Source organism: Oncorhynchus tshawytscha, linkage group LG12, assembly GCF_018296145.1.
Source record: "Oncorhynchus tshawytscha isolate Ot180627B linkage group LG12, Otsh_v2.0, whole genome shotgun sequence".
Classification (NCBI taxonomy): Eukaryota; Metazoa; Chordata; class Actinopteri; order Salmoniformes; family Salmonidae; genus Oncorhynchus; species Oncorhynchus tshawytscha.
The window spans coordinates 10094481-10118724 of record NC_056440.1 but is presented as its reverse complement, the minus strand read 5'-3'; the positions used below and the strand labels follow the sequence as shown (position 1 = coordinate 10118724).

Sequence of the window (24244 nt, the reverse complement as noted above, 5' to 3'; positions counted from 1 at the left end):
GTAGTATCTAAAAACTATTCACAACAATACACACAAATCTAAAAGTAAAATAATGGAATTAATACACACACACACACACACACACACACACACACACACACACACACACAGTTGAAGTCAGATGTTTACATACACCTTAGCCAAATTCCGATTTAGGTCAGTTAGGATCCCCACTTTATTTTAAGAATGTGAAATGTCAGAATAATAGTAGAGAGAATTATATATTTCAGCTTTTATTTCTTTCATCACATTCCAAGTGGGTCAGAAGTTTATATATACTCAATTAGTATTTGGTAGCATTGGCAATAAATTGTTTAACTTGGGTCAAATGGTTCGGGCAGCCTTCCACAAACTTCTCACAATAAGTTGGGTGAATTTTGGCCCATTCCTCCTGACAGAGCTAGTGTAACTTAAGTCAGGTTTGTAGGCCTCCTTGCTCGCACACACTTTTTCAGTTCTGGCCACAAATATTCTATAGGATTGAGGTCAGAGCTTTGTGATGGCCACTCAAATACCTTGACTTTGTTGTCCTTAAACCATTTTGCCACAACTTTGGAAGTATGCTTGTGGTCATAGTCCATTTGGAAGACCCATTTGCGACCACACTTTAACTTCCTGACTGATGTCTTGAGATGTTGCTTTAATATATCCACATCATTTTCCCTCCCCATGATGCCACCTATTGTGTGAAGTGCACCAGTCCCTCCTGCAGCAAAGCAACCCCACAACATGATGCTGCCACCCCCATGCTTCACGGTTGGGATGGTGTTCTTCGGCTTGCAAGCCTCCCCCTTTTTCCTCCAAACATAACGATGGTCATTATGGCCAAACAGTACTATTGTTGTTTCATCAGACCAGAGGACATTTCTCCAAAAAGTAAGATATTTGTCCCCATGTGCATTTGCAAACCGTAGTCTGGCTTTTTAATGGCAGTTTTGGAGCAGTGGCTTCTTCTTTGGTGGGCAGTCTTTCAGGTTATGTTGATATAGGACTTGTTTTACTGTGGATATAGATACGTTTGTACCTGTTTCCTCCAGCATCTTCACAAGGTCCTTTGCTGTTGTTCTGGGATTGATTTGCACTTTTTGCACCAAAGTACATTCATCTCTAGGAGACAGAACGTGTCTCCTTCCTGAGCGGTATGATGGCTGCGTGGTCCCACGGTGTTTATACTTGTGTACTATTGTTTATACAGATGAACATGGTACCATCAGGTGTTTGGAAATTGCTCCCAAGGATGAACCAGACTTGTGGAGGTCTACAATTTTTTTTCTGAGGTCTTGGCTGATTTCTTTTGATATTCCCATGTCAAGCACAGAGGTACTGAGTTTGAAGGTAGGCCTTGAAATACATCCACAGGTACACCTCCAATTGACTCAAATGTCAATTAGCCTATCAGAAGCTTCTAAAGCCATGACATCATTTAATGAATTTTCCAAGCTGTTTAAAAAGGCACAGTCCACTTAGTGTATGTAAACTTCTGACCCACTGGAATTGTGAAACAGTGAATTATAAGTGAAATAATCTGTCTGTAAACAATTGCTGGAAAAATGACTTGTGTCATGCACAAAGTAGATGTCCTAACCGACTTGCCAAAACTATAGTTTGTTAACAAGAAATTTGTGGAGTGATTGAAAAACTAGTTTTAATGACTCCAACCTAAGTGTATGTAAACTTCCGACTTCAACTGTTATATTAGATTGAGCAATTTCAGAGTGGCATTGACTAAAATACAGTAGAATAGATTACAGTATATACATATGAGATGAGTAAAGCGGTATGTAAACATTATTAAAGTGACTGGTGTTCCATTATTAAAGTGACCAGTGATTCCACGTCTATGTATATAAGGCAGCAGCCTCTAAGGAGCAGGGTTGAGTAACTGGGTGGTAGCCGGCAAATGATGGCTATTTAACAGTCTGATGTCCTTAAGATTGATCCCAGCTTTGATGCACCTGTACTGACCTCTCCTTCTGGATGGTAGCGGGGTGAACAGGCCGTGGCTCAGGTGGTTGTTGTCCTTGATCTTTTTCAGCTTCAGCCACACCCATGGCTGACAGGTGTATAAAATCGAGCACACAGCCAAGCAATTGCCATAGACAAACATTGGCAGTAGAATGGCCTTCCTGAAGAGCTCAGTGACTTTCAACGTGGCACCGCCATTTATTTATATTGATTTATTGAACCTTTATTTAACTAGGCAAGTCAGTTAAGAACAAATATTTTTTTATAATGACGGCCAACCCCGGCCAAACCCAGACAATTGTGCGCCGTCATAGGATGCCACCTTTCCTACAAGTCAATTCATCAATTTTCTGCAGAATTTCTCTAGAGTAGCCCTGGTCAACGGTAAGTGCTGTTACTGTGAAGTGGAAATGCCTAGGAGCAACAACGGCTCAGCCGCTAAGTGGTAGGCCACACAAGCTCACAGAACGGGACCGCCGAGTGCCGAAGCACGCAGCGTCTAAAAAACGTCAGCACAAGAACTGTTCGTCAGGAGCTTCATGAAATGGGTTTCATGGCCGAGCAGCCGCACACAAGCCTAAGATCACCATGCGCAATGCCAAGCGTCGGCTGGAGTTGTGTAAAGCTCGCCACCATTGGACTTTGGAATGAATCACGTTTCACCATCTGGCAGTCCGACAGACGAATCTGGGTTTGGCAGATGCCAGGAGAACACTACATGCCCCAATGCATAGTGCAAAGTGTAAAGTTTGGTGGAGAAGGAATAATGGTCTGGGGCTGTTTTTCATGGTTCGGCAAATCGTAACGCTACAGCATACAATGGCATTCTAGACGATTCTGTGTTTCCATCTTTGCGGCAACAGTTTGGGGAAGGCCCTTTCCTGTCTCAGCATGACAATGCCCCCATGCACAAAGCGAGGTCCATACAGAAATGGTTTGTTGAGATCGGTGTGGAAGAACTTGATTGGCCTGCACAGAACCCTGACCTCAACTCTATCGAACACCTGAATTGGAACGTCGACTGCGAGCCAGACCTAATCGCCCAACATCAGTGCCCGACCTCACTAATGCTCTTGTGGCTGAATGGAAGCAAGTCCCCTCAGCAATGTTCCGACATCTCGTGGAAATCCTTCCCAGAAGAGTGGAGGCTGTTATAGCAGCAAAAGGGGGACCAACTCCATATTAATGCCCATGATTTTGGAATGAGATGTTCGACAAGCAGGTGTCCACATACTTTTCTCCATGCAGTGTAGCTCAATGGATTATTCCACCTATGGGCCCTCCCACTGAGTAGATAACATCATGATGAGGGTGGGGTGGGTGGCTAACAAGCTGAGCCTAACAATCCCTGGATTACTGGCGCTGGCTAATGACTGTTTAGGGACTAATGCCATAACTGATTTATGGGAAAACAGTGTGTATGTTTCTGCGTGTGTGTCTGTGTGTGTGTGTGTCTTTCTACACAGAGTGGTGCAGAGGCTAGCTGGTGGTTAGATTAAACTTGGCCTATTGATACACAGCTGACTGACAGTGTGGTACACACGGTATCTCCCAGTCTCTCCCGTTCTCCTCCCCCTTTCTCTTCCTACCTCCCCTGTTCTCCTCCCCCTTTCTTCTCCTCTCTCCCCCTTTCTTCTCCTCTCTCCCAAGTTCTCCTCCCCTTTCTCCTCCTCTCTCCTCCTTTCTCCCAAGTTCTCCTCCTCTCTCCCAAGTTCTCCTCCCCTTTTCTCCTCCTCTCCCCTTTACGTAAGAGGGATCAATTAGTACAGGCCGCTCTGGACCCTGTCTCCCTCTCTCCCCCCCTCCATGGTACCCCCTGTATACAGCCATGTTATTTTCTACTCCCTATACACCGAGTATACAAAACATTAAGAACACCTGCTCTTTCCACGACAGACCGACCAGGTGAATCCAGGTGAAACCTATGATCCCCTTATCGATGTCACTTCTTAAATTCAGGCTCTGACCTCCAGCTGCAGGCGCTGACCTCCAGCTGCAGTGCCAGCTGAAGGAACATTGCTTCCCGCCTAGGGCTGGGTGATAGAGTTAATTAATATGAATGTTTTTGCGCAATATTCCAAATGCCTGTATCTTTTTATTTTTTATGAGCGTTCATGTCAGCATACTGTCTTTTTGGTTTCCTCTCCTTCGCGCTTTCTGTGCTGTGCACCTTCCCATTTACACCAGAGATCTGTATATAATGATGAGATGCTCATGTCTCCGCCCTAACAATGGGGAGTTGTTGTCCCAAAAGCGGGAAGTCAGGAGAAATTTGGGGGAAGAGTGAAACCTCTCGCTTCACCGCTTAATCTCAGTTTACACACACGTGGACACACACCAATTATGTGTTCATAATTCAACTGTTCTGCCTTGTTAGCTAGCAAATATATATCGAAAATGGACTAAACTAGAAATATAAAAGATTAGCTGGATACTCACCAGCATGTGGGCTTGTGGGATTGTTTATGAGACCTGTGTTAATTGTCTATAACGCTTGCTTCAACAAGTTAGTGAACGTGTATTATGCATGGTTCTGGTTTACATTTGTAACAAAAATGGCATTTTCATTGACAGACTTGAAAGCCAAATCAGTGATTACAACAGAAAAGCAGGTTAAACAATTTTGATAAAATAATTACATTATTAGTGGGTCTTATGATTGTGGAAGGCTTATATTTAGCCTAGATATAATATCACAGGCCCTGAATTCATTAGATTATTGCCGACTGTTGAAAATGCTGTTTATTCTACCTTTGAAATTGTACAACAAAAGATTATTTAGAAAAAAACATTTTTGATGTTATTGTAAATAATGATTTACAATATATAAATAAAATCGAGATATGATTTTTAGGCCATATCGCCATCCCAAACCCACCTACACCCCCTACCCTGCACCTCAATACTCTATAGTGGCCTCCTCGTCTCTTCTCAATATTCTATAGGGGCCTCCTAGTCTCTTCTCAATATTCTATAGGGGCCTCCTAGTCTCTTCTCAATATTCTATAGGGGCCTCCTAGTCTCTTCTCAATATTCTATAGGGGCCTCCTAGTCTCTTCTCAATATTCTATAGGGGCCTCCTAGTCTCTTCTCAATATTCTATAGGGGCCTCCTAGTCTCATCTCAATATTCTATAGGGGCCTCCTAGTCTCTTCTCAATATTCTATAGGGGCCTCCTCGTCTCATCTCAATATTCTATAGGGGCCTCCTCGTCTCTTCTCAATATTCTATAGGGGCCTCCTCGTCTCTTCTCAATATTCTATAGGGGCCTCCTCGTCTCATCTCAATATTCTATAGCGGCCTCCTCGTAATATTCTATAGCGGCCTCCTCGTCTCTTCTCAATATTCTATAGCGGCCTCCTCGTCTCTTCTCAATATTCTATAGCGGCCTCCTCGTCTCTTCTCAATATTCTATAGCGGCCTCCTCGTCTCTTCTCAATATTCTATAGCGGCCTCCTCATCTCTTCTCAATATTTTATAGCGGCCTCCTCGTCTCATCTCAATATTCTATAGCGGCCTCCTCGTCTCTTCTCAATATTCTATAGCGGCCTCCTCGTCTCTTCTCAATATTTTATAGCGGCCTCCTCGTCTCATCTCAATATTCTATAGCGGCCTCCTCGTCTCATCTCAATATTCTATAGCGGCCTCCTCGTCTCTTCTCAATATTCTATAGCGGCCTCCTCGTCTCTTCTCAATATTCTATAGCGGCCTCCTCGTCTCTTCTCAATATTCTATAGCGGCCTCCTCGTCTCATCTCAATATTCAATAGTGGAATTTGCAGTTTACCTTCAAAATAAATGTGTCATTGACAGTGATGCAAATGGAATACAAATAGTAGAATTATACCATACTTTTATTTTGAAGGCTAACCGCAAAGTCCCCTATTGTGGCTAATCCTTATAGTGGCTAGCTTCACATAGATGGGTCCGACCACCATTAATCAAATAAGAACAGTCTTATAAATTAGGGTTATTTTAGATGACACACATCTTTATAGTTAACTAACTAACTATAGCTACTGAAACAGATGTCGTTTTGCTATGTTTTTGGGGAAGAACAGTGTTTGCATCAATGAGCTAGCTTTTATTATGACCAGCACCTGTAGGTGCCTGAGACAACTTTACCAGCATCATAGCACATGTATCCATGAATCGTTGTGACATATGAAATACGAGTGATTAGTGTAATCAATGTGTAATAACTAGTTAAAAACGTATGAGCGGGTTAAATTATTATGTGACGTGCGGTCATATTCAGGTCCTGATTGGTCAACAAGCTTATTTGAAGTGTAACTTCTTTGACACGCAAAGACCCCAACAGCGTTCCATAGAAATCCTGGTTGAAAATGAAACGGCCGAACGTCTCAGCAAGTAAGTGAAAGAAATAGGTTTTGATGATGTTTTACCGGTAAATGGGGACATGCGTAAATGCCAACAAAATAACTTTTTGGTCTGTGTGTGTGTGTGTGTGTGTGTGTGTGTGTGTGTAACCTTTATTTCACTAGGCAAGTCAGTTAAGAACAAATTCTTATTTACAATGATGGCCTACCCCGGCCGATGCTGGGCCAAATTATGCGTCACCTTATGGGACTCCCGATCACGGCCGGATGTGATACAGCTGGATTCGAACCAGGGACTGCAGTAACGCCTCTTGCACAGATGCAGTGCCTTAGACTGCTGTGGCCATGTGTTAACTTTTTAACTGCAGTAGAATGCTTAATATTGGTTATCGGTATCGTACTTTTTGGGGCAAAGAAAATATTGATATCGGCCAAAAATATCATATCAATGCAACACTAGTATGAAATGGCCTCCTCGTCTCTTCTCCTCTGCTTCCGGAGAACAATGTGTTGGAGAGAGTGTAGGTGTGAAGGCCTTGAATGAGGCCAGTGGCAGCTTTCACAACAGCCCTTCAACAGGAGGGTTAGTCTGGCTGTGTGGTTGATTAACGTAGAGCTAACTCCCTCTGGGTTAGTGTTGTGACACAGAAAGCCTCCTTCCGTCAACCCTGGTTAAATAAGTAAATACTTTGCCACCCCCCGTCGAGGCAGGGCAGGGAGCTACCATCTGTTACGGGTAGCAGGACATGGCTGATTTCAACAATGAGAAACACTGAGATGTTAGAGAGTGTTTCTGGGGTCTATTCCAGGCCAGGATGAACAGAGGAAGTCAGGACTTATATAAAAACAAACTAAGAAGGAACATTTCATGTGGGAATTTAAAACCATGTCACAATGGTGACTCATTGAATCAATCACTGGCTGATTCACACAAAGACAGCCAGAAAGACAGAGTGTGTGTGGTGTGTGGCCTACCTGCAGTATGAGTATGAAGTAGTCGACAGCCTTCCCTCTCTGGTAGACAAAGTGTTGAGGACAGCGTTTGTCACTGTCGTTGAACTTAATTTCCTGGATGACGTCTGGGTGTCTCAGAATCCTCAACAGAACCTTGTCAGATATCTGGGACGGGCTGAATAACGTCACCTCTGGAGAGAGAGACGAATTTGACTGAACTGAAATTATGTTAAAGACAGGGGGTAGAGGCAGACAGACGGGGTAGAGGCAGACAGATTGAGAGGGTAGAGACAGACACAGACAGGCATGGTGTAATACTGCAATCTCTGTTGTTTTAGAGAGAGAAGAGGGAACAGCAACGTAATTGTCTGAGCACGCTACAACAGACAAGACTAGTGGTGCTGGCAACACAAGTGAATCATTTACGTCACAATATTCAACCATGGTTGTATTGTTTTTGTTACATACATTTCTACTATGAATAAGCAATCACTGAGGTAATTGAATAACATTGGAATTCTTAACAAGTCGCGACACGCTTTTACCAACTGAGCTAGACATATCGTACACTCAGAAAGTATTCAGACCCCTTGAATTTTTCAACATTTTGTTACGTTACAGCCTTATTCTAAAATTGATAAAATATTTTTTCTCTCATCAATCTACACACAATACCCCATAATGACATCACAATACCCCATAATGACATCACAATACCCCTTAATGACCATTTTTAAACGTCCAATCAATTGAATTTACCACAGGTGGACTCCAATCAAGTTGTAAAAACATCAAGGATGATCAATGGAAACAGGATGCACCTGAGCTCAATTTCGAGTCTCATAGCAAAGGGTCTGAATACTTATGTAAATAAGGTTTCTCTGTTTTTATTTTTAATAAATGTGCAAACATTTGGAAAAAGTCAAAAAAATATTTTCCAAATGCACTGTATTGTGGCATATCAAATCAAATTTATATAGCCCTTTGTACATCAGCTGATATCTCAAAGTGCTGTACAGAAACCCAGCCTAAAACCCCAAACAGCAACCAAACAACAAGCAATGCAGGTGTAGAAGCATATTGTGGTTGGGTAGTGTGTGACAGTGTGTGGGGGTTGCATTGTGTGGTTTGGAGGTCACACGTTCTAACCTGTTGCCAGGAAACGGTGAGCGGCCAATAGCAGCTGAGGGGAGATCTTGACTTTGGATTCGCTCTCGCTCTGTTTGAAGGCGGAGAAATCTCGTTTGTTCTTATTGGGTGCCACCTTCTTCCTGTTTCTGCTGTTGTCAGCTAGGTGAGAGATAACACAAAAGGACAGAACACAAAAGGACAGGTTACAGATTAGGGCAGAATCTAAACTGCATTTCCTTGGTTCCTCGAATCCCCTCTCCTCTCCTTCTCAAAACCCAGTGGAGGAGAAGGTCAGAGGGGAGGAACATCGGATCAGCATCTGACCGAGGACACTTATCTCAAAACAGTTTATCCCGAGTGGATTAATATTGTTAATTTGTGTCACACGGTAGATTTTAGAACCACGGGTCAGCCTTGCATTCTTTTGAAAAATGTGATTTCTAAGATTTTATTTGATCTTTTATAAACAATACAAAAACATACACATAGTAAAAAACAACTACATCATACAAAGACCCACTAGCCCCCACCCTAATAACTTTCTGCCTCATGGCCTCAAACTGCACCATTTTGTCTCTCTCTGTCGTCCACGCTCCTTAAAATGTCTAGATAATAAAGCACATGACCCTTCCATTGCGTGGGGAGGATTGGCTGAGTTTCAGTTTTTTTTAGTATAGGTTTTTCTGTTGTTTTAAGATAATTGACGAGAAGAGTTTTGTCCAACCCATCGGGTATCTCACTGCACCCTCATGTCTTGAAATATACAGCCAGACGAATGGAAAGCACATTCACATTGCAATACCGCTTCACATCCATCTTTCCAACTCCGTCCATAACTTTTGTAACATTCCCAGAAGGCATGAATTATTGAGTCATTAGTAGGGTTTACACCTCAGACGGGACTCTTGACGTTGTGCTGTACAATTTGTGAATGTGTCTTTTGTATAGTAATAAATACTGCATAAAGCGTACATTTTCGTTAACTGTAATCTCATTCATTATGTTTCAACACTCTTGTGCCAATATCAGTTATTAAGTCTTAGTTCCAATAGTTTATATATTTTCTCTAAGAGGTTGTCAGCTGGCTCTCTGAAAGGTGTTCTTTTCCTTATCGATCATATGAATATCCTTTTCGGACATAGGTTTCCCTCAAGATTGCGCTCATGTCCAAACGATTTCAAATCAAAGTTTTTGTGATATAAACTTTTAAGTTGCATGTACTTGAAAATAACTACATTGGTCCAAAAATGCTTTTTAATTCTGTCATGGAAATAAATGTATTTCCTATTACCAGGTCATTTACAGTTTTTATGCCTTTAGTTTTCCATGTGGACCAATTTAATCGGTGAATTCTGAAAAGCGAAACGAGGTTTGTTCCATAATGTTGTGTTTTTAGGTATATATATATGTATATATATATATATGATACTTGTTCTTGTAAAATACGTCTAATTTTCTTCCATGTTTTTAACTATGAAGTTGTTCATGTTCTTTGCTTTATCCTTTGAAAACAGATGATTCTGGGGATGAGCATGCACATCCTCAGCTTTGCATTCTAAGGGTATGTACTAAATATCTATAAAGGCTAATTAATGAGTTATGGGCTTATGTTCTATGAACACACGTTGTAATAAACATGTTATAACCCAATAGACTCACTGTAAAGATCCGACTCGTCCAGGATCTCTGATTTGATGATCTCCTCGATCACGTCTTCCAAGGTAACCAATCCCAGCACCTCGTAGAACGGATCCCCCTCGCCCTCATTATTCACCTTCTGAACGATGGCCAGGTGGGACTTACCTGGTGAGAGAGAGAGAGACAGCGCGAGAGAGAGAGAGACAGGGGAGAGAGCAAGGGGGAGAGAGCAAGAGAGAGGGAGGGGGAGAGAGAGGGTGAGGAGAGAGCGGGGGGAGAGAGAGAGAGAGCGGGAGAGAGAGGGAGAGAGCGGGAGAGAGAGGGAGAGCGGGAGAGAGAGGGAGAGACAGGGAGAGAGAGAGAGGGGGGAGAGCAAGGGCGAGAGAGAGGGGAGAGAGACAGGGGGAGAGAGCAGAGGGGGGAGAGACAGGGGGAGAGAGCAAGGGGGAGAGACCGAGACAGAGGGAGGGGGAGGAAAGGGCGAGAGAGAGGGTGAGGAGAGAGCGGGAGAGAGAGCGGACGAGAGAGAGAGGGAGAAAGAGCAGGAGAGAGAGCGGGAGAGAGAGAGAGAGAGAGCGGGCGAGAGAGGGGGGGAAAGAGAGGGAGAGAGAGAGAGCGGGCGAGAGAGGGGGAGGAAAGAGCGGGAGAGAGAGCGGGAGAGGGGGAGGAAAGAGTGGGAGAAAGAGCGGAAGAGAGAGAGAGGGAGAGGGAGAGAGCGCGAGAGAGAATGCGAGAGAGCGAGAGAGAGCGAGAGAGAGAGCGAGAGAGAGAGCGGGAGAGAGACAGCGAGAGAGAGAGAGGTTAATTTATGGGTTCAAATATATTAACAACTCATATCTAATATTGCAAATTTGAGTTCTTGCTCAAGGGCCTGCATGACTGCATTAAAACAACTGCCAAACCTGTCTGTAGCTGGACTTTAGCCACAGACAATCCGTTACTGTACAACAAACACAGACACACCCTAACGCAGACAACGGCGAACAAACACACATTCACACACACACAGAAGTTCGGGCAATGATACTCTTCACCGTGACACGTTTACCAGTGGAACAGATAGTTACTAGTGCCCCATCAGAACCAGAGGGACTAGACTAGTGCATAGTTGGCTAAAACTGGAAACATACTGTACACTATTACTCATGAGACTGCAGGGATGGAGCACTGTACCCATGGCTGCTGTGGACTCAAACACACAAGCACAGTAATGACACACAAACGGCTTGAGGCAGCGGAAAAGTGCGGAGATCGTAGATGTACATTCGGTCAGTCATATCTAGAGCCATTCACAGGACCAATTAAGTACCTTGAGATTCGTCACCTCGTGGGCGGGAGGATTTAAATCAGCAACCTTTTGATTAGTGGCCCAACGCTCTTAACCACTAGGCTGCCCTCTGAAGACACACAATATCCACTTCTCAATCTGGCCAACCAGTGTTGTTGAGGAAGTGGCACAGGTTTACGGGAAAGGGCTTCTACTTTTATTCTAACCTGATTGAGAACACCTCGTTCGAGAGAAATAGACTAACAGACAAGCAGAAAAACAACCCTTGAAAACGACTCAATGAAATAAGAAATGGAGTCAAAGGTATTATTTGATTCAGAGGGGGTGGAAAAGAAGAACACAACAAGTGAAATCAGGAACTGGTGCAATGAGAAAGAGAACATAAAACAGGAACTTGAGGAGGACAGTGACCGTGAAGGCACAGACATTTCTGTCACTTATTCTGCTAAAGAGGAAATGAACCTGCACATAGCTGTGTCATAAGACTTAACACTAAATAAATAAATAATTCAAATTGTTTTGGTCACATACACATGGTTAGCAGATGTTAACGCGAGTGTAGCGAAATGCTTGTGCTTCTAGTTCCGACAATGCAGTAATAACGAACAAGTAATCTAACAATTTCACAACAACTACCTTATACACACAAGTGTAAAGGAATGAATATGAATATGTACATATAAATATATATGGATGAGAGATGGGTAAGTAAACAAGGCATTGGCAAGATGCAGTAGATGGTAACAAGATGCAGTACAGTATATACATACGAGATGAGTAATGTAGGGTATGTAAACATTATATAAAGTGGCATTGTTTAAAGTGGCTAGTGATACATTTATTTAATGGCCAATTTTTTTAATTATTAAAGTGGCTGGAGTTGAGTCAGTGTGTTGGCAGCAGCCACTCCATGTTAGTGGTGGCTGTTTAACAGTCTGATGGCCTTGAGATAGAAGCTGTTTTTCAGTCTCTTGGTCCCTGCTTTCAAATCAAATCAAATCAAATTTGATTTGTCACATACACATGGTTAGCAGATGTTAACGCGAGTGTAGCGAAATGCTTGTGCTTCTAGTTCCGACAATGCAGTAATAACGAACAAGTAATCTAACTAACAATTCAAAAAAAAAACTGTCTTATACACAGTGTAAGGGGATAAAGAATATGTACATAAGGATATATGAATGAGTGATGGTACAGAGCAGCATAGGCAAGATACAGTAGATGATATCGAGTACAGTATATACATATGAGATGAGTATGTAAACAAAGTGGCATAGTTAAAGTGGCTAGTGAGACATGTATTACATAAGGATGCAGTAGATGATATAGAGTACAGTATCAACGTATACATATGAGATGAATAATGTAGGGTAAGTAACATTATATAAGGTAGCATTGTTTAAAGTGGCTAGTGATATATTTACATCATTTCCCATCAATTCCCATTATTAAAGTGGCTGGAGTAGAGTCAGTGTCATTGACAGTGTGTTGGCAGTAGCCACTCAATGTTAGTGGTGGCTGTTTAACAGTCTGATGGCCTTGAGATAGAAGCTGTTTTCAGTCTCTCGGTCCCAGCTTTGATGCACCTGTACTGACCTTGCCTTCTGGATGACAGCGGGGTGAACAGGCAGTAGCTCGGGTGGTTGATGTCCTTCATGATCTTTATGGCCTTCCTGTAGCATCGGGTGGTGTAGGTGTCCTGGAGGGCAGGTAGTTTGCCCCGGTGATGCGTTGTGCAGACCTCACTACCCTCTGGAGAGCCTTACGGTTGAGGGCGGTGCAGTTGCCATACCAGGCGGTGATACAGCCCGCCAGGATGCTCTCGATTGTGCATCTGTAGAAGTTTGTGAGTGCTTTTGGTGACAAGCCGAATTTCTTCAGCCTCCTGAGGTTGAAGAGGCGCTGCTGCGCCTTCCTCACGATGCTGTCTGTGAGAGTGGACCAATTCAGTTTGTCTGTGATGTGTATGCCGAGGAACTTAAAACTTGCTACCCTCTCCACTACTGTTCCATCGATGTGGATGGGGGGGTGTTCCCTCTGCTGTTTCCTGAAGTCCACAATCATCTCCTTAGTTTTGTTGACGTTGAGTGTGAGGTTATTTTCCTGACACCACACTCCGAGGGCCCTCACCTCCTCCCTGTAGGCCGTCTCGTCGTTGTTGGTAATCAAGCCTAGCACTGTTGTGTCGTCCGCAAACTTGATGATTGAGTTGGAGGCGTGCATGGCCACGCAGTCGTGGGTGAACAGGGAGTACAGGAGAGGGCTCAGAACGCAGCCTTGTGGGGACCCAGTGTTGAGGATCAGTGAGGTGGAGATGTTGTTTCCCACCCTCACCACCTGGTGGCGGCCCATCAGGAAGTCCAGGACCCAGTTGCACAGGGCGGGGTCGAGACCCAGGGTCTCAAGCTTAATGAGGAGTTTGGAGGGTACTATGGTGTTAAATGCTGAGCTGTAGTTGATGAACAGCATTCTCACATAGGTATTCCTCTTGTCCAGATGGGTTAGTGCAGTGTGCAGTGTGATGGCAATTGCGCCGTCTATGGATCTATTGGGGCGGTAAGCAAATTGAAGTGGGTCTTGGGTGTCAGGTAAGGTGGAGGTGATATGATCTTTGAGTAGTCTCTGAAAGCACTTTATGATGACGGAAGTGAGTGTTCCAGGCCGGTAGTCATGTAACTCAGTTACCTTCGCTTTCTTGGGAACAGGAACAATGGTGGCCCTCTTGAAGCATGTGGGAACAGCAGACTGGATTGATTGAATATCTCCGTAAACACACCAGCCAGCTGGTCTGCGCATGCTCTGAGGATGCGGCTGGGGATGCCGTCTGGGCCTGCAGCCTTGCGAGGGTTAACACGTTTAAATGTTTTACTCACGTTGGCTGCAGTGAAGGAGAGCCTGCAGGTTTTGGTAGCGGGCCGTGTCAGTGGCACTGTATTGTCCTCAAAGCGAGCAAAGGAGTTGTTTAGTCTGTCTGGGAGCAAGACATTGGGGAGCAAAACATTGTGGTCCGCGACGGGGCTGGTTTTCTTTTTGTAGTCCGTGATTGACTGTAGACCCTGCCACATGGGGCGGCAGGGTAGCCTAGTGGTTAGAGCGTTGGACTAGTAACCGGAAGGTCGTTCTGCCCCTGAACAGGCAGTTAATCATTGAAAATAAGAATTTGTTCTTAAACTGACTTGCCTAGTTAAATAAAGGTCAAATAAAATAAATTTAAAAAAATACCTCGTGTCTGAGCTGTTGAATTGCGACTCTACTTTGTCTCTGTACTGACGCTTAGCTTGTTTGATTGCCTTGAGGAGGGAATAGCTACACTGTTTGTATTCGGTCATGTTTCCGGTAACTGTCATAACTGTCATAATTGTCATACCAGTGACACATCAGATAAAAATCAAACTGTTATCTGGCTGAGCTAGCTGGCCAACAGTAGGACAGCTGGCCAACAGTAGGACAGCAGTTATTGGTTGAGCTACAGTAAACAGTTTGTGCCGTGACTGACAAGTCAGAACTGACATCAGCTGACATGACTGTTTATGACATACGCTAGCCTATAGTTATGGAATTATCATAACGTATGCCCATATTCCAAAAACGTATATTAAAAAATGTGGGGCACAATAGTCAGCCAGTCAGCCAAAGTCACAAGTGACTGGTGGTGAGGAGTTGGGAGGATGTTGAGATGTCTCAGGAAGTTGAGAGGGATTATGATACAAGTGGCAAACCAGGAGGGCCTAAAATTAACACCTGCCACCTGTGGGCTAAATGTCTATTTCACCAGACACGTTGGCGGTGGTCAGGGCTTCACAGTGTGAGCATTTCACTCACATTTGTGAATAAAAAATAGTATGATAACATTTACAGTAAAATAAATGCTGCAGTAGCTGGTTTCAAAGTATTTCTGCCGTTTTGTTTCACAGTAAATTAACAGCTGGTAAATTAACTATGAATCCTATATAGCCTATTCCACCTCGCGCTGCAGCACTGCCTGGCTGGGAGCTGTGCGCACGTGAAGAGCTGAGTTAAAGATTCATTTTCAGAAGCGCTGCTTACAGGCATAAAAGTTGGTATAATTCACTTGAAACGAAAGTCAACTGAAGTGAGACGTTGTCCTTGTGTTTCTTGGCTATTTACATTGTGTTGTTCGTTTTTCACAGTTTGAGTTTCAACTGCTAGGGAAGAGAAGACAACGCTGCTACTTGTCAGACTTTATCTCACAGGCACAAACACGTCTGAGTCGCGTTACCAAGGTAACAGTCAACCCTTTAAAGGGCAGGGGAACATTTTATCTATTCGGTGATATTTTGGTTAAAAGACTCAGGTCACAAAAAATGAAATTAAGTTAAACAATATACCACATTACTTCTTACTGGGAATACAAGTATTGTTTAAGAAACATTTGAAAACATGCTCAACATTTTTTTTGTGTTTTGTTGGTGCAATTTTAGCTGGTAAAAAAAATCTGAGTGGCTGGTAGATTTTTAAATCTATCTGCCACGGTGGCTGGATTTCCCACACAACATCATCATTACCTCATCATCCATCTTGAAACTTCTCTCAAATAGATAATGACTGTTTACCAGTGTCATCACTGACAAAGGACCTGGGAGTACATGACTTAGCATGGAAAAAAACACAAACAAACACAGAATACAAAAGACACGCACTTCCTCCATCTCTCACAAAACCACACACACAAACACACCAGTGCACATGCACAAACACACGCACGCACGCTCACCCACACACACACACACACACACATTTCTGTAGTCATCTGCCTGGGAGGCTTGGGTCAGTATGAACGTTAGGCTACTCCTGTAGTGTTATGTTGATAGGAGACTTGCCTGCCTACGCCCCATCTAGGTTGGGGGTCAGTTCAACTGTTCCAACCTGCTTTTCCAGCGCCAGCAGCCTACCGACAGGTCCTGGTCACAACCTAGTTGTCTGACTCTGAAATCCTCTCAAAGACTTCATTACAGTTCTGGAAGAATATCTAGGGTAGGCCTAGCTACAATTCTGTTCCTTCTGTTCTACTTGAAGCAGACTAAAATCACAACTGAGGAAGTGCAAGAGACGACAAAGAATTTTTCTGCGGCTTCTCGACTCCCCGAATGATATCATTACATTACCAATCTAAAGTGTTGACACTCACTGAGGATGTGAGTGGATTGTGACTGCTCTGTCAGGACTCCTCTGGGGACAAGACAGGAAGTGATATAAAGACAGAGACAGAGAGACAGAGAGAGACAGTGAGAGACAGAGAGTCAGACAGAGTCTATTGTTTGCTGATGATCTGGTGCTTTTGTCCCCAACCAAGGAGGGCCTACAGCAGCACCTAGATCATCTGCACAGATTCTGTCAGACCTGGGCCCTGACAGTAAATCTCAGTAAGACCAAAATAATAAGGTCCAGTTGCCAGGACCACAAATTCCATCTAGACACCGTTGCCCTAGAGCACACAAAAAACAATACATACTTCGGCCTAAACATCAGCGCCACAGGTAACTTCCACAAAGCTGTGAACGATCTGAGAGACAAGGCAAGAAGGGCATTCTATGCCATCAAAAGGAACATAAAATGCAACATACCAATTAGGATGTGGCAAAAAATACTTCAGTCAGTTATAGAACACATTGCCCTTTATGGTTGTGAGGTCTGGGGTCCGCTCACCAACCAAGAATTCACAAAATGGGACAAACACCAAATTGAGACGCTGCATGCAGAATTCTGCTAAAATATTCTCAGTGTTCAACGTAAAACACCAAATAATGCATGCAGAGCAGAATTAGGCCGACACCCTCTAATTATCAAAAAGCAGAAAGAGCCTGTAAATTCTACAATCACCTAAAAGGAAGCGAGTCCCAAACCTCCCATAACAAAGCCATCAGTCTCTTTACAGAGAGATGAACCTGGAGAAGAGTCCCCTAAGCAAGCTGGTACTGGGGCTCTGTTCACAAACACAAACACACCCCACAGAGCACCAGGACAGCAACAAAATTAGACCCAACCAAATCATGAGAAAACAAAAAGATAATTACTTGACATATTGGAAAGAATTAACAAAAAAAACTGAGCAAACTAAGAATGGTATTTGGCCCTAAACAGAGAGTACACAGCGGCAGAATACCTGACCACTGTGACTGACCCAAACTTAAGGAAAGCTTTGACTATGTACAGACTCAGTGAGCATAGCCTTCCTATTGAGAAAGGCCGCCGTAGGCAGACATGGCTCTCAAGAGAAAACAGGCTATGTGCTCACTGCCCACAAAATGAGGTGGAAACTGAGCTGCACTTCCTAACCTCCTGCCCAATGTATGACCATATTAGAGACACATATTTCCCTCAGATTACACAGACCCACAAAGAACTTGAAAACAAATCCAATTTTGAAAAACTCCCATATCTACTGGGTGAATTACCACAGTGTGCATCACAGCAGCAAGATTTGTGACCTGTTGCCACAAGAAAAGGTCAACCAGTGAAGAACAAACACCAATGGAAATACAACGCATATTTACGTTTATTTATTTTCCCTTTTGTACTTTAACCATTTGCACATCATTACAACACTGTATATAGACATAATATGACATTTGAAATGTCTTTATTATTTTTATTGTTTATTTCACTTTTGTTTATTATCCATTGCACTTGGTTTGGCAACGTTAACATCTGTTACCCATGACAATAAAGCCCATAGTGAGTGAGTGAGTGAGTGATTTCAAAATACCTTTATTGGCCCAATAGTTAAAAGCTTGACATTGACCTTTTTTTGCCACTTGTCCTTTTGGACAGTTTTTTTTTTTTTGCAAGATGCAAGGAACCAATTTACAAAATAAAATGCTTGACCATCTTTTTCACCAAAGAGATTCAGACTAAAATGTAGGCTACACTCTACCTGTTCAAGTTTGTCTCGAAATACAACACTGCCCCTTTAAGGCTCCCCTGGTTGGCCACCCAACACTACAATTACAAACAAATACTTTTTATGTCTTTGTAAAATAATTCCCTCCAGAGCCCAACATTAAGGGCATCCCATCATCCCTGGGACGCAAAAAAATGAGTGCGTTTCAAAACAGACCCCGGGACGGCAGATCTGAAATTCATACAACCACTACAAACATAACAAATTAAATAAGTAAAGCAATGAGGCTGATGCAACAGATGAGCTTAAAATGTCATTAACATTTGATTTCTTCATATTATAAGTTCAACAATGTGCCTGGAGGCTACTGCGAATGTTCCTAAATGAAATTAGCCGGAAAACACTGTTCTGAAAAGCGCACCACATGCAGGAGTGGTTTCATGTTTGAGATGAAAATACCTTAGAAATGAAGTAAGGGGAGATCTAAAGACACAGTAACTAGGGCTACAGTAACTAGGGCTACAGTAACTAGGGCTACAGTAACTAGGGCTGCAGTAACTAGGGCTGCAGTAACTAGGGTTACTATAATGACCAGAATTATGCCTTTGCCTGCTGGACAATAAAAGAACGTTGATTTGAAAACCAATAGAACATGAGAAAAATGCTGGTTTCAATGTCATATTAACTCTTTATGAAATAATTACCTCAACATTTATATGGCTGTGTTTTGGCTAGGCTATTTTGAAACAAGGGAAGACATGCTTCATAAAATGTCATAAAACATATAGGTTTTTAAACAATTATGTTTATGGGTAGGCCTAAATAGTTTTTTTTTTAAATGCTGACCGCCTCCGCTTAGATTCAAGGTGGGTGATATGCAGACTATCTAGTTATGTTGTCACACACAAAAGTGGGTCTACAACATAATCTAAATATTCTACATCAGTTCTGTCAGACATGGTCCCTGACAGTAAACTTCAAGAATATAAAGAACATTATTTTCCAAAAACAGATCAAAATCCCAAGACTTAAAACACAATTTCCCAGTTAGGAACAAGACATAACACACTAAAGTCTATTTATATCTGGGCTTAAAATAAGTTGCACCGGTAATTTATGTTTGGCTGTCAATGAACTAAAAGAGAAAGCAAGAAGGGCTTTTTGCGCTATAAAAATTAACATTCCAAATAGAACCTGCCTCAAAATCTTCCAATCTATAATTGAACCAATTAATTGCCCTGTATGGAAGTGAAGTGTGGCGTCCGCAAACTAATAATATATATATTTTTTAAATGGGACAAACATCCAACTGAAATCCTGCATGCAGAATTCTACAAAAGCAAGTGTTCCCTTTATTTTTTTTGAGCAGTCTATATAGGCCAATAACCATGACAAATATATGTTATATGACTAATATATAGGCCAATAACCATGACAAATATATAGGTTATATGACAAATATATAGGCCAATAACCATGACAAATATATAGGTTATATGACAAATATATAGGCCAATAACCATGACAAATATATAGGTTATATGACAAATATATAGGCCAATAACCATGGCTAATACATAGGTTATATGACTAATATATAGGCCAATAACCATGACAAATATATAGGTTATATGACTAATATATAGGCCAATAACCATGACAAATATATAGGTTATATGACTAATATATAGGCCAATAAACTAATACATAGGTTATATGACTAATATATAGGTGACAAATATATGTTATATGACTAATATATAGGCCAATAACAAATATATGTTATATGACTAATATATAGGCCAATAACCATGACAAATATATAGGTTATATAGGATGACAAATATATAGGTTATATGACAAAATATAGGCCAATAACCATGACAAATATATAGGTTATATGACAAATATATAGGCCAATAACCATGGCTAATACATAGGTTATATGACTAATATATAGGCCAATAACCATGACAAATATATAGGTTATATGACTAATATATAGGCCAATAACCATGACAAATATATAGGTTATATGACTAATATATAGGCCAATAACCATGACAAATATATAGGTTATATGACTAATATATAGGCCAATAACCATGACAAATATATAGGTTATATGACTAATATATAGGCCAATAACCATGGCTAATACACCGCTCAAAAAAATAAAGGGAACACTTAAACAACACAATGTAACTCCAAGTCAATCACACTTCTGTGAAATCAAACTGTCCACTTAGGAAGCAACACTGATTGACAATACATTTCACATGCTGTTGTGCAAATGGGATAGACAACAGGTGGAAATTATAGGCAATTAGCAAGACACCCCCAATAAAGGAGTGGTTCTGCAGGTGGTGACCACAGACCACTTCTCAGTTCCTATGCTTCCTGGCTGATGTTTTGGTCACTTTTGAATGCTGGCGGTGCTTTCACTCTAGTGGTAGCATGAGACGGAGTCTACAACCCACACAAGTGGCTCAGGTAGTGTGAGCTGTGGCAAGAAGGTTTGCTGTGTCTGTCAGCGTAGTGTCCAGAGCATGGAGGCACTACCAGGAGACATCAGGCCAGTACATCAGGAGACGTGGAGGAGGCCGTAGGAGGGCAACAACCCAGCAGCAGGACTGCTACCTCCGCCTTTGTGCAAGGAGGAGCAGGAGGAGCACTGCCAGAGCCCTGCAAAATGACCTCCAGCAGGCCACAAATGTGCATGTGTCTGCTCAAACGGTCAGAAACAGACTCCATGAGGGTGGTATGAGGGCCCGACGTCCACAGGTGGGGGTTGTGCTTACAGCCCAACACCATGCAGGACGTTTGGCATTTGCCAGAGAACACCAAGATTGGCAAATTCGCCACTGGCGCCCTGTGCTCTTCACAGGTGAAAGCAGGTTCACACTGAGCATATGTGACAGACGTGACAGAGTCTGGAGACGCCGTGGAGACGTTCTGCTGCCTGCAACATCCTCCAGCATGACCGGTTTGGCGGTGGGTCAGTCATGATGTTGGGTGGCATTTCTTTGGGGGGCCGCATAGCCCTCCATGTGCTCGCCAGAGGTAGCCTGACTGCCATTACGTACCGAGATGAGATCCTCAGACCCCTTGTGAGACCATATGCTGGTGCGGTTGGCCCTGGGTTCCTCCTAATGCAAGACAATGCTAGACCTCATGTGGCTGGAGTGTGTCAGCAGTTCCTGCAAGAGGAAGGCATTGATGCTATGGACTGGCCCGCCCGTTCCCCAGACCTGAATCCAATTGAGCACATCCGGGACATCATGTCTCGCTCCATCCACCAACGCCACGTTGCACCACAGACTGTCCAGGAGTTGGCGGATGCTTTAGTCCAGGTCTGGGAGGAGATCCCTCAGGAGACCATCCGCCACCTCATCAGGAGCATGCCCAGGCGTTGTAGGGAGGTCATACAAGCACGTGGAGGCCACACACACTACTGAGACTCATTTTGACTTGTTTTAAGGACATTACATCAAAGTTGGATCAGCCTGTGGTGTGGTTTTCCACTTTAATTTTGTGTGACTCCAAATCCAGACCTCCATGGGTTGATACATTTGATTTCCATTGATAATTTTTGTGTGATTTTGTTGTCAACACATTCAACTATGTAAAGAAAAAAGTATTTCATTCATTCATTTCTAAGATGTGTTATTTTAGTGTTCCCTTTATTTTTTTTGAGCAGTGTATATAGGTTATATGACTAATATATAGGCCAATAACCATGACAAATATATAAAAACTAGCCATCAAATTCTAGAACCACCTAAAAACAAGCCATACCCAGTCCTCCCTGTACAAAACCCTGTAATGCCAAGAGATGAGCATAGAGAAAAGTCCCCTCGTCCAACTGGTCCTGATTCTAAGTTCACAAACCACTACCAACCCAACAAAGCCTCAGGACAACACTCTTACAATGTGGCCCTACCAAATTAAAATACAATTATATAACCTACTGTGGAAACATGACAAAATCTCAAAGTAAACTGAAATGCTATTTGGCCCTAAACAGACAATACACAGTAGCAGACTATTTGACCACTGTGAACGATAGAAAATGGAGGAAAAAAATGGACAAACGTACAGACAGCTGGCTCCCCTAGGGCCCTCCGCCATAGCCGGTCTTCCCTTGAGAGCCAGGTCTGCCTATGTGCACATGCCCACAAAATGAGGTAGAATCTGAGCTGCACTTCGTAACCTCCTGCCAAATGTACAACCATATAAGAAACACATATTTCCCTCAGATTACAAGGAAGGACACAAAAAGAACTTGAAAACAAATGCAATGTTGACAAGCTCCCATATCTGAAATACCGCAGTGTGCAATCAAGTGCAGCAAAATGTGTGACCTGTTGCAATAAGAAAAGGGTCCCAGTGGAGAATAAACACCACAGTAAATAGAACCTAGGCTGTTATCTGTTGATTTATTTTCCCTTCACATTTATACTTAAAAGAGGAGCCAGCCGGCTGAGAGAGAGGGCCCTAGAGGAGCCAGCCGGCTGAGAGAGAGAGGGCCCTAGAGGAGCCAGCCGGCTGAGAGAGAGAGGGCCCTAGAGGAGCCAGCCGGCTGAGAGAGAGAGGGCCCTAGAGGAGCCAGCCGGCTGAGAGAGAGAGGGCCCTAGAGGAGCCAGCCGGCTGAGAGAGAGAGGGCCCTAGAGGAGCCAGCCGGCTGAGAGAGAGAGGGCCCTAGAGGAGCCAGCCGGCTGAGAGAGAGAGGGCCCTAGAGGAGCCAGCCGGCTGAGAGAGAGAGGGCCCTAGAGGAGCCAGCCGGCTGAGAGAGAGAGGGCCCTAGAGGAGCCAGCCGGCTGAGAGAGAGGGCCCTAGAGGAGCCAGCCGGCTGAGAGAGAGAGGGCCCTAGAGGAGCCAGCCGGCTGAGAGAGAGAGGGCCCTAGAGGAGCCAGCCGGCTGAGAGAGAGAGGGCCCTAGAGGAGCCAGCCGGCTGAGAGAGAGAGGGCCCTAGAGGAGCCAGCCGGCTGAGAGAGAGAGGGCCCTAGAGGAGCCAGCCGGCTGAGAGAGAGGGCCCTAGAGGAGCCAGCCGGCTGAGAGAGAGGGCCCTAGAGGAGCCAGCCGGCTGAGAGAGAGGGCCCTAGAGGAGCCAGCCGGCTGAGAGAGAGCCCTAGAGGAGCCAGCCGGCTGAGAGAGAGAGGGCCCTAGAGGAGCCAGCCGGCTGAGAGAGAGAGGGCCCTAGAGGAGCCAGCCGGCTGAGAGAGGGCCCTAGAGAGCCAGCCGGCTGAGAGAGAGGGCCTAGAGGAGCCAGCCGGCTGAGAGAGAGAGGGCCCTAGAGGAGCCAGCCGGCTGAGAGAGAGAAGGCCCTAGAGGAGCCAGCCGGCTGAGAGAGAGAGGGCCCTAGAGGAGCCAGCCGGCTGAGAGAGAGAGGGCCCTAGAGGAGCCAGCCGGCTGAGAGAGAGGGCCCTAGAGGAGCCAGCCGGCTGAGAGAGAGGGCCCTAGAGGAGCCAGCCGGCTGAGAGAGAGGGCCCTAGAGGAGCCAGCCGGCTGAGAGAGAGGGCCCTAGAGGAGCCAGCCGGCTGAGAGAGAGGGCCCTAGAGGAGCCAGCCGGCTGAGAGAGTGTGCCCACTGTGGTAAATAGTTAAATAGAGAGGGTGTGCCCACTGTGGTAAATAGTTCAATAGAGAGAGTGTGCCCACTGTGGTAAATAGTTAAATAGAGAGTGTGCCCACTGTGGTAAATAGTTAAATAGAGAGAGTGTGCCCACTGTGGTAAATAGTTAAATAGAGAGTGTGCCCACTGTGGTAAATAGTTAAATAGAGAGTGTGCCCACTGTGGTAAATAGTTAAATAGAGAGTGTGCCCACTGTGGTAAATAGTTAAATAGAGAGAGTGTGTCCACTGTGGTAAATAGTTAAATAGAGGGTGTGCCCACTGTGGTAAATAGTTCAATAGAGAGTGTGCCCACTGTGGTAAATAGTTCAATAGAGAGTGTGCCCACTGTGGTATTAGCACGTGTCCTCTAGCTAACAGCTAGTAGCTACAGTTCAGGTTGGCCTATAGTCTACATGATGAGATTATTACGGACAAAATAATGAGATCATTTT

The 24244-nt window shown here is 43.8% G+C and overlaps 1 protein-coding gene across 3 annotated transcripts in view; it reads right to left on the bottom strand.

The window, feature by feature from the left end:
* Positions 1–24244, bottom strand: part of LOC112262547 (metal transporter CNNM4) — a 66800-nt gene that overhangs the window by 21544 nt on the left and 21012 nt on the right. For all 3 annotated transcript variants that reach the window (XR_006084788.1, XM_042331309.1, XM_042331310.1), the window contains exons 2-4: positions 10049–10192; positions 8408–8548; positions 7280–7449 (exon numbers count right to left, since the gene is read on the bottom strand). Coding sequence is in view for 2 of the 3 variants with exons in the window: in XM_042331309.1 (XP_042187243.1) it covers positions 7280–7449; positions 8408–8548; positions 10049–10192 (455 nt within the window). In the remaining variant the exon portion in view is untranslated. The remainder of the gene's footprint in view (positions 1–7279; positions 7450–8407; positions 8549–10048; positions 10193–24244) is intronic.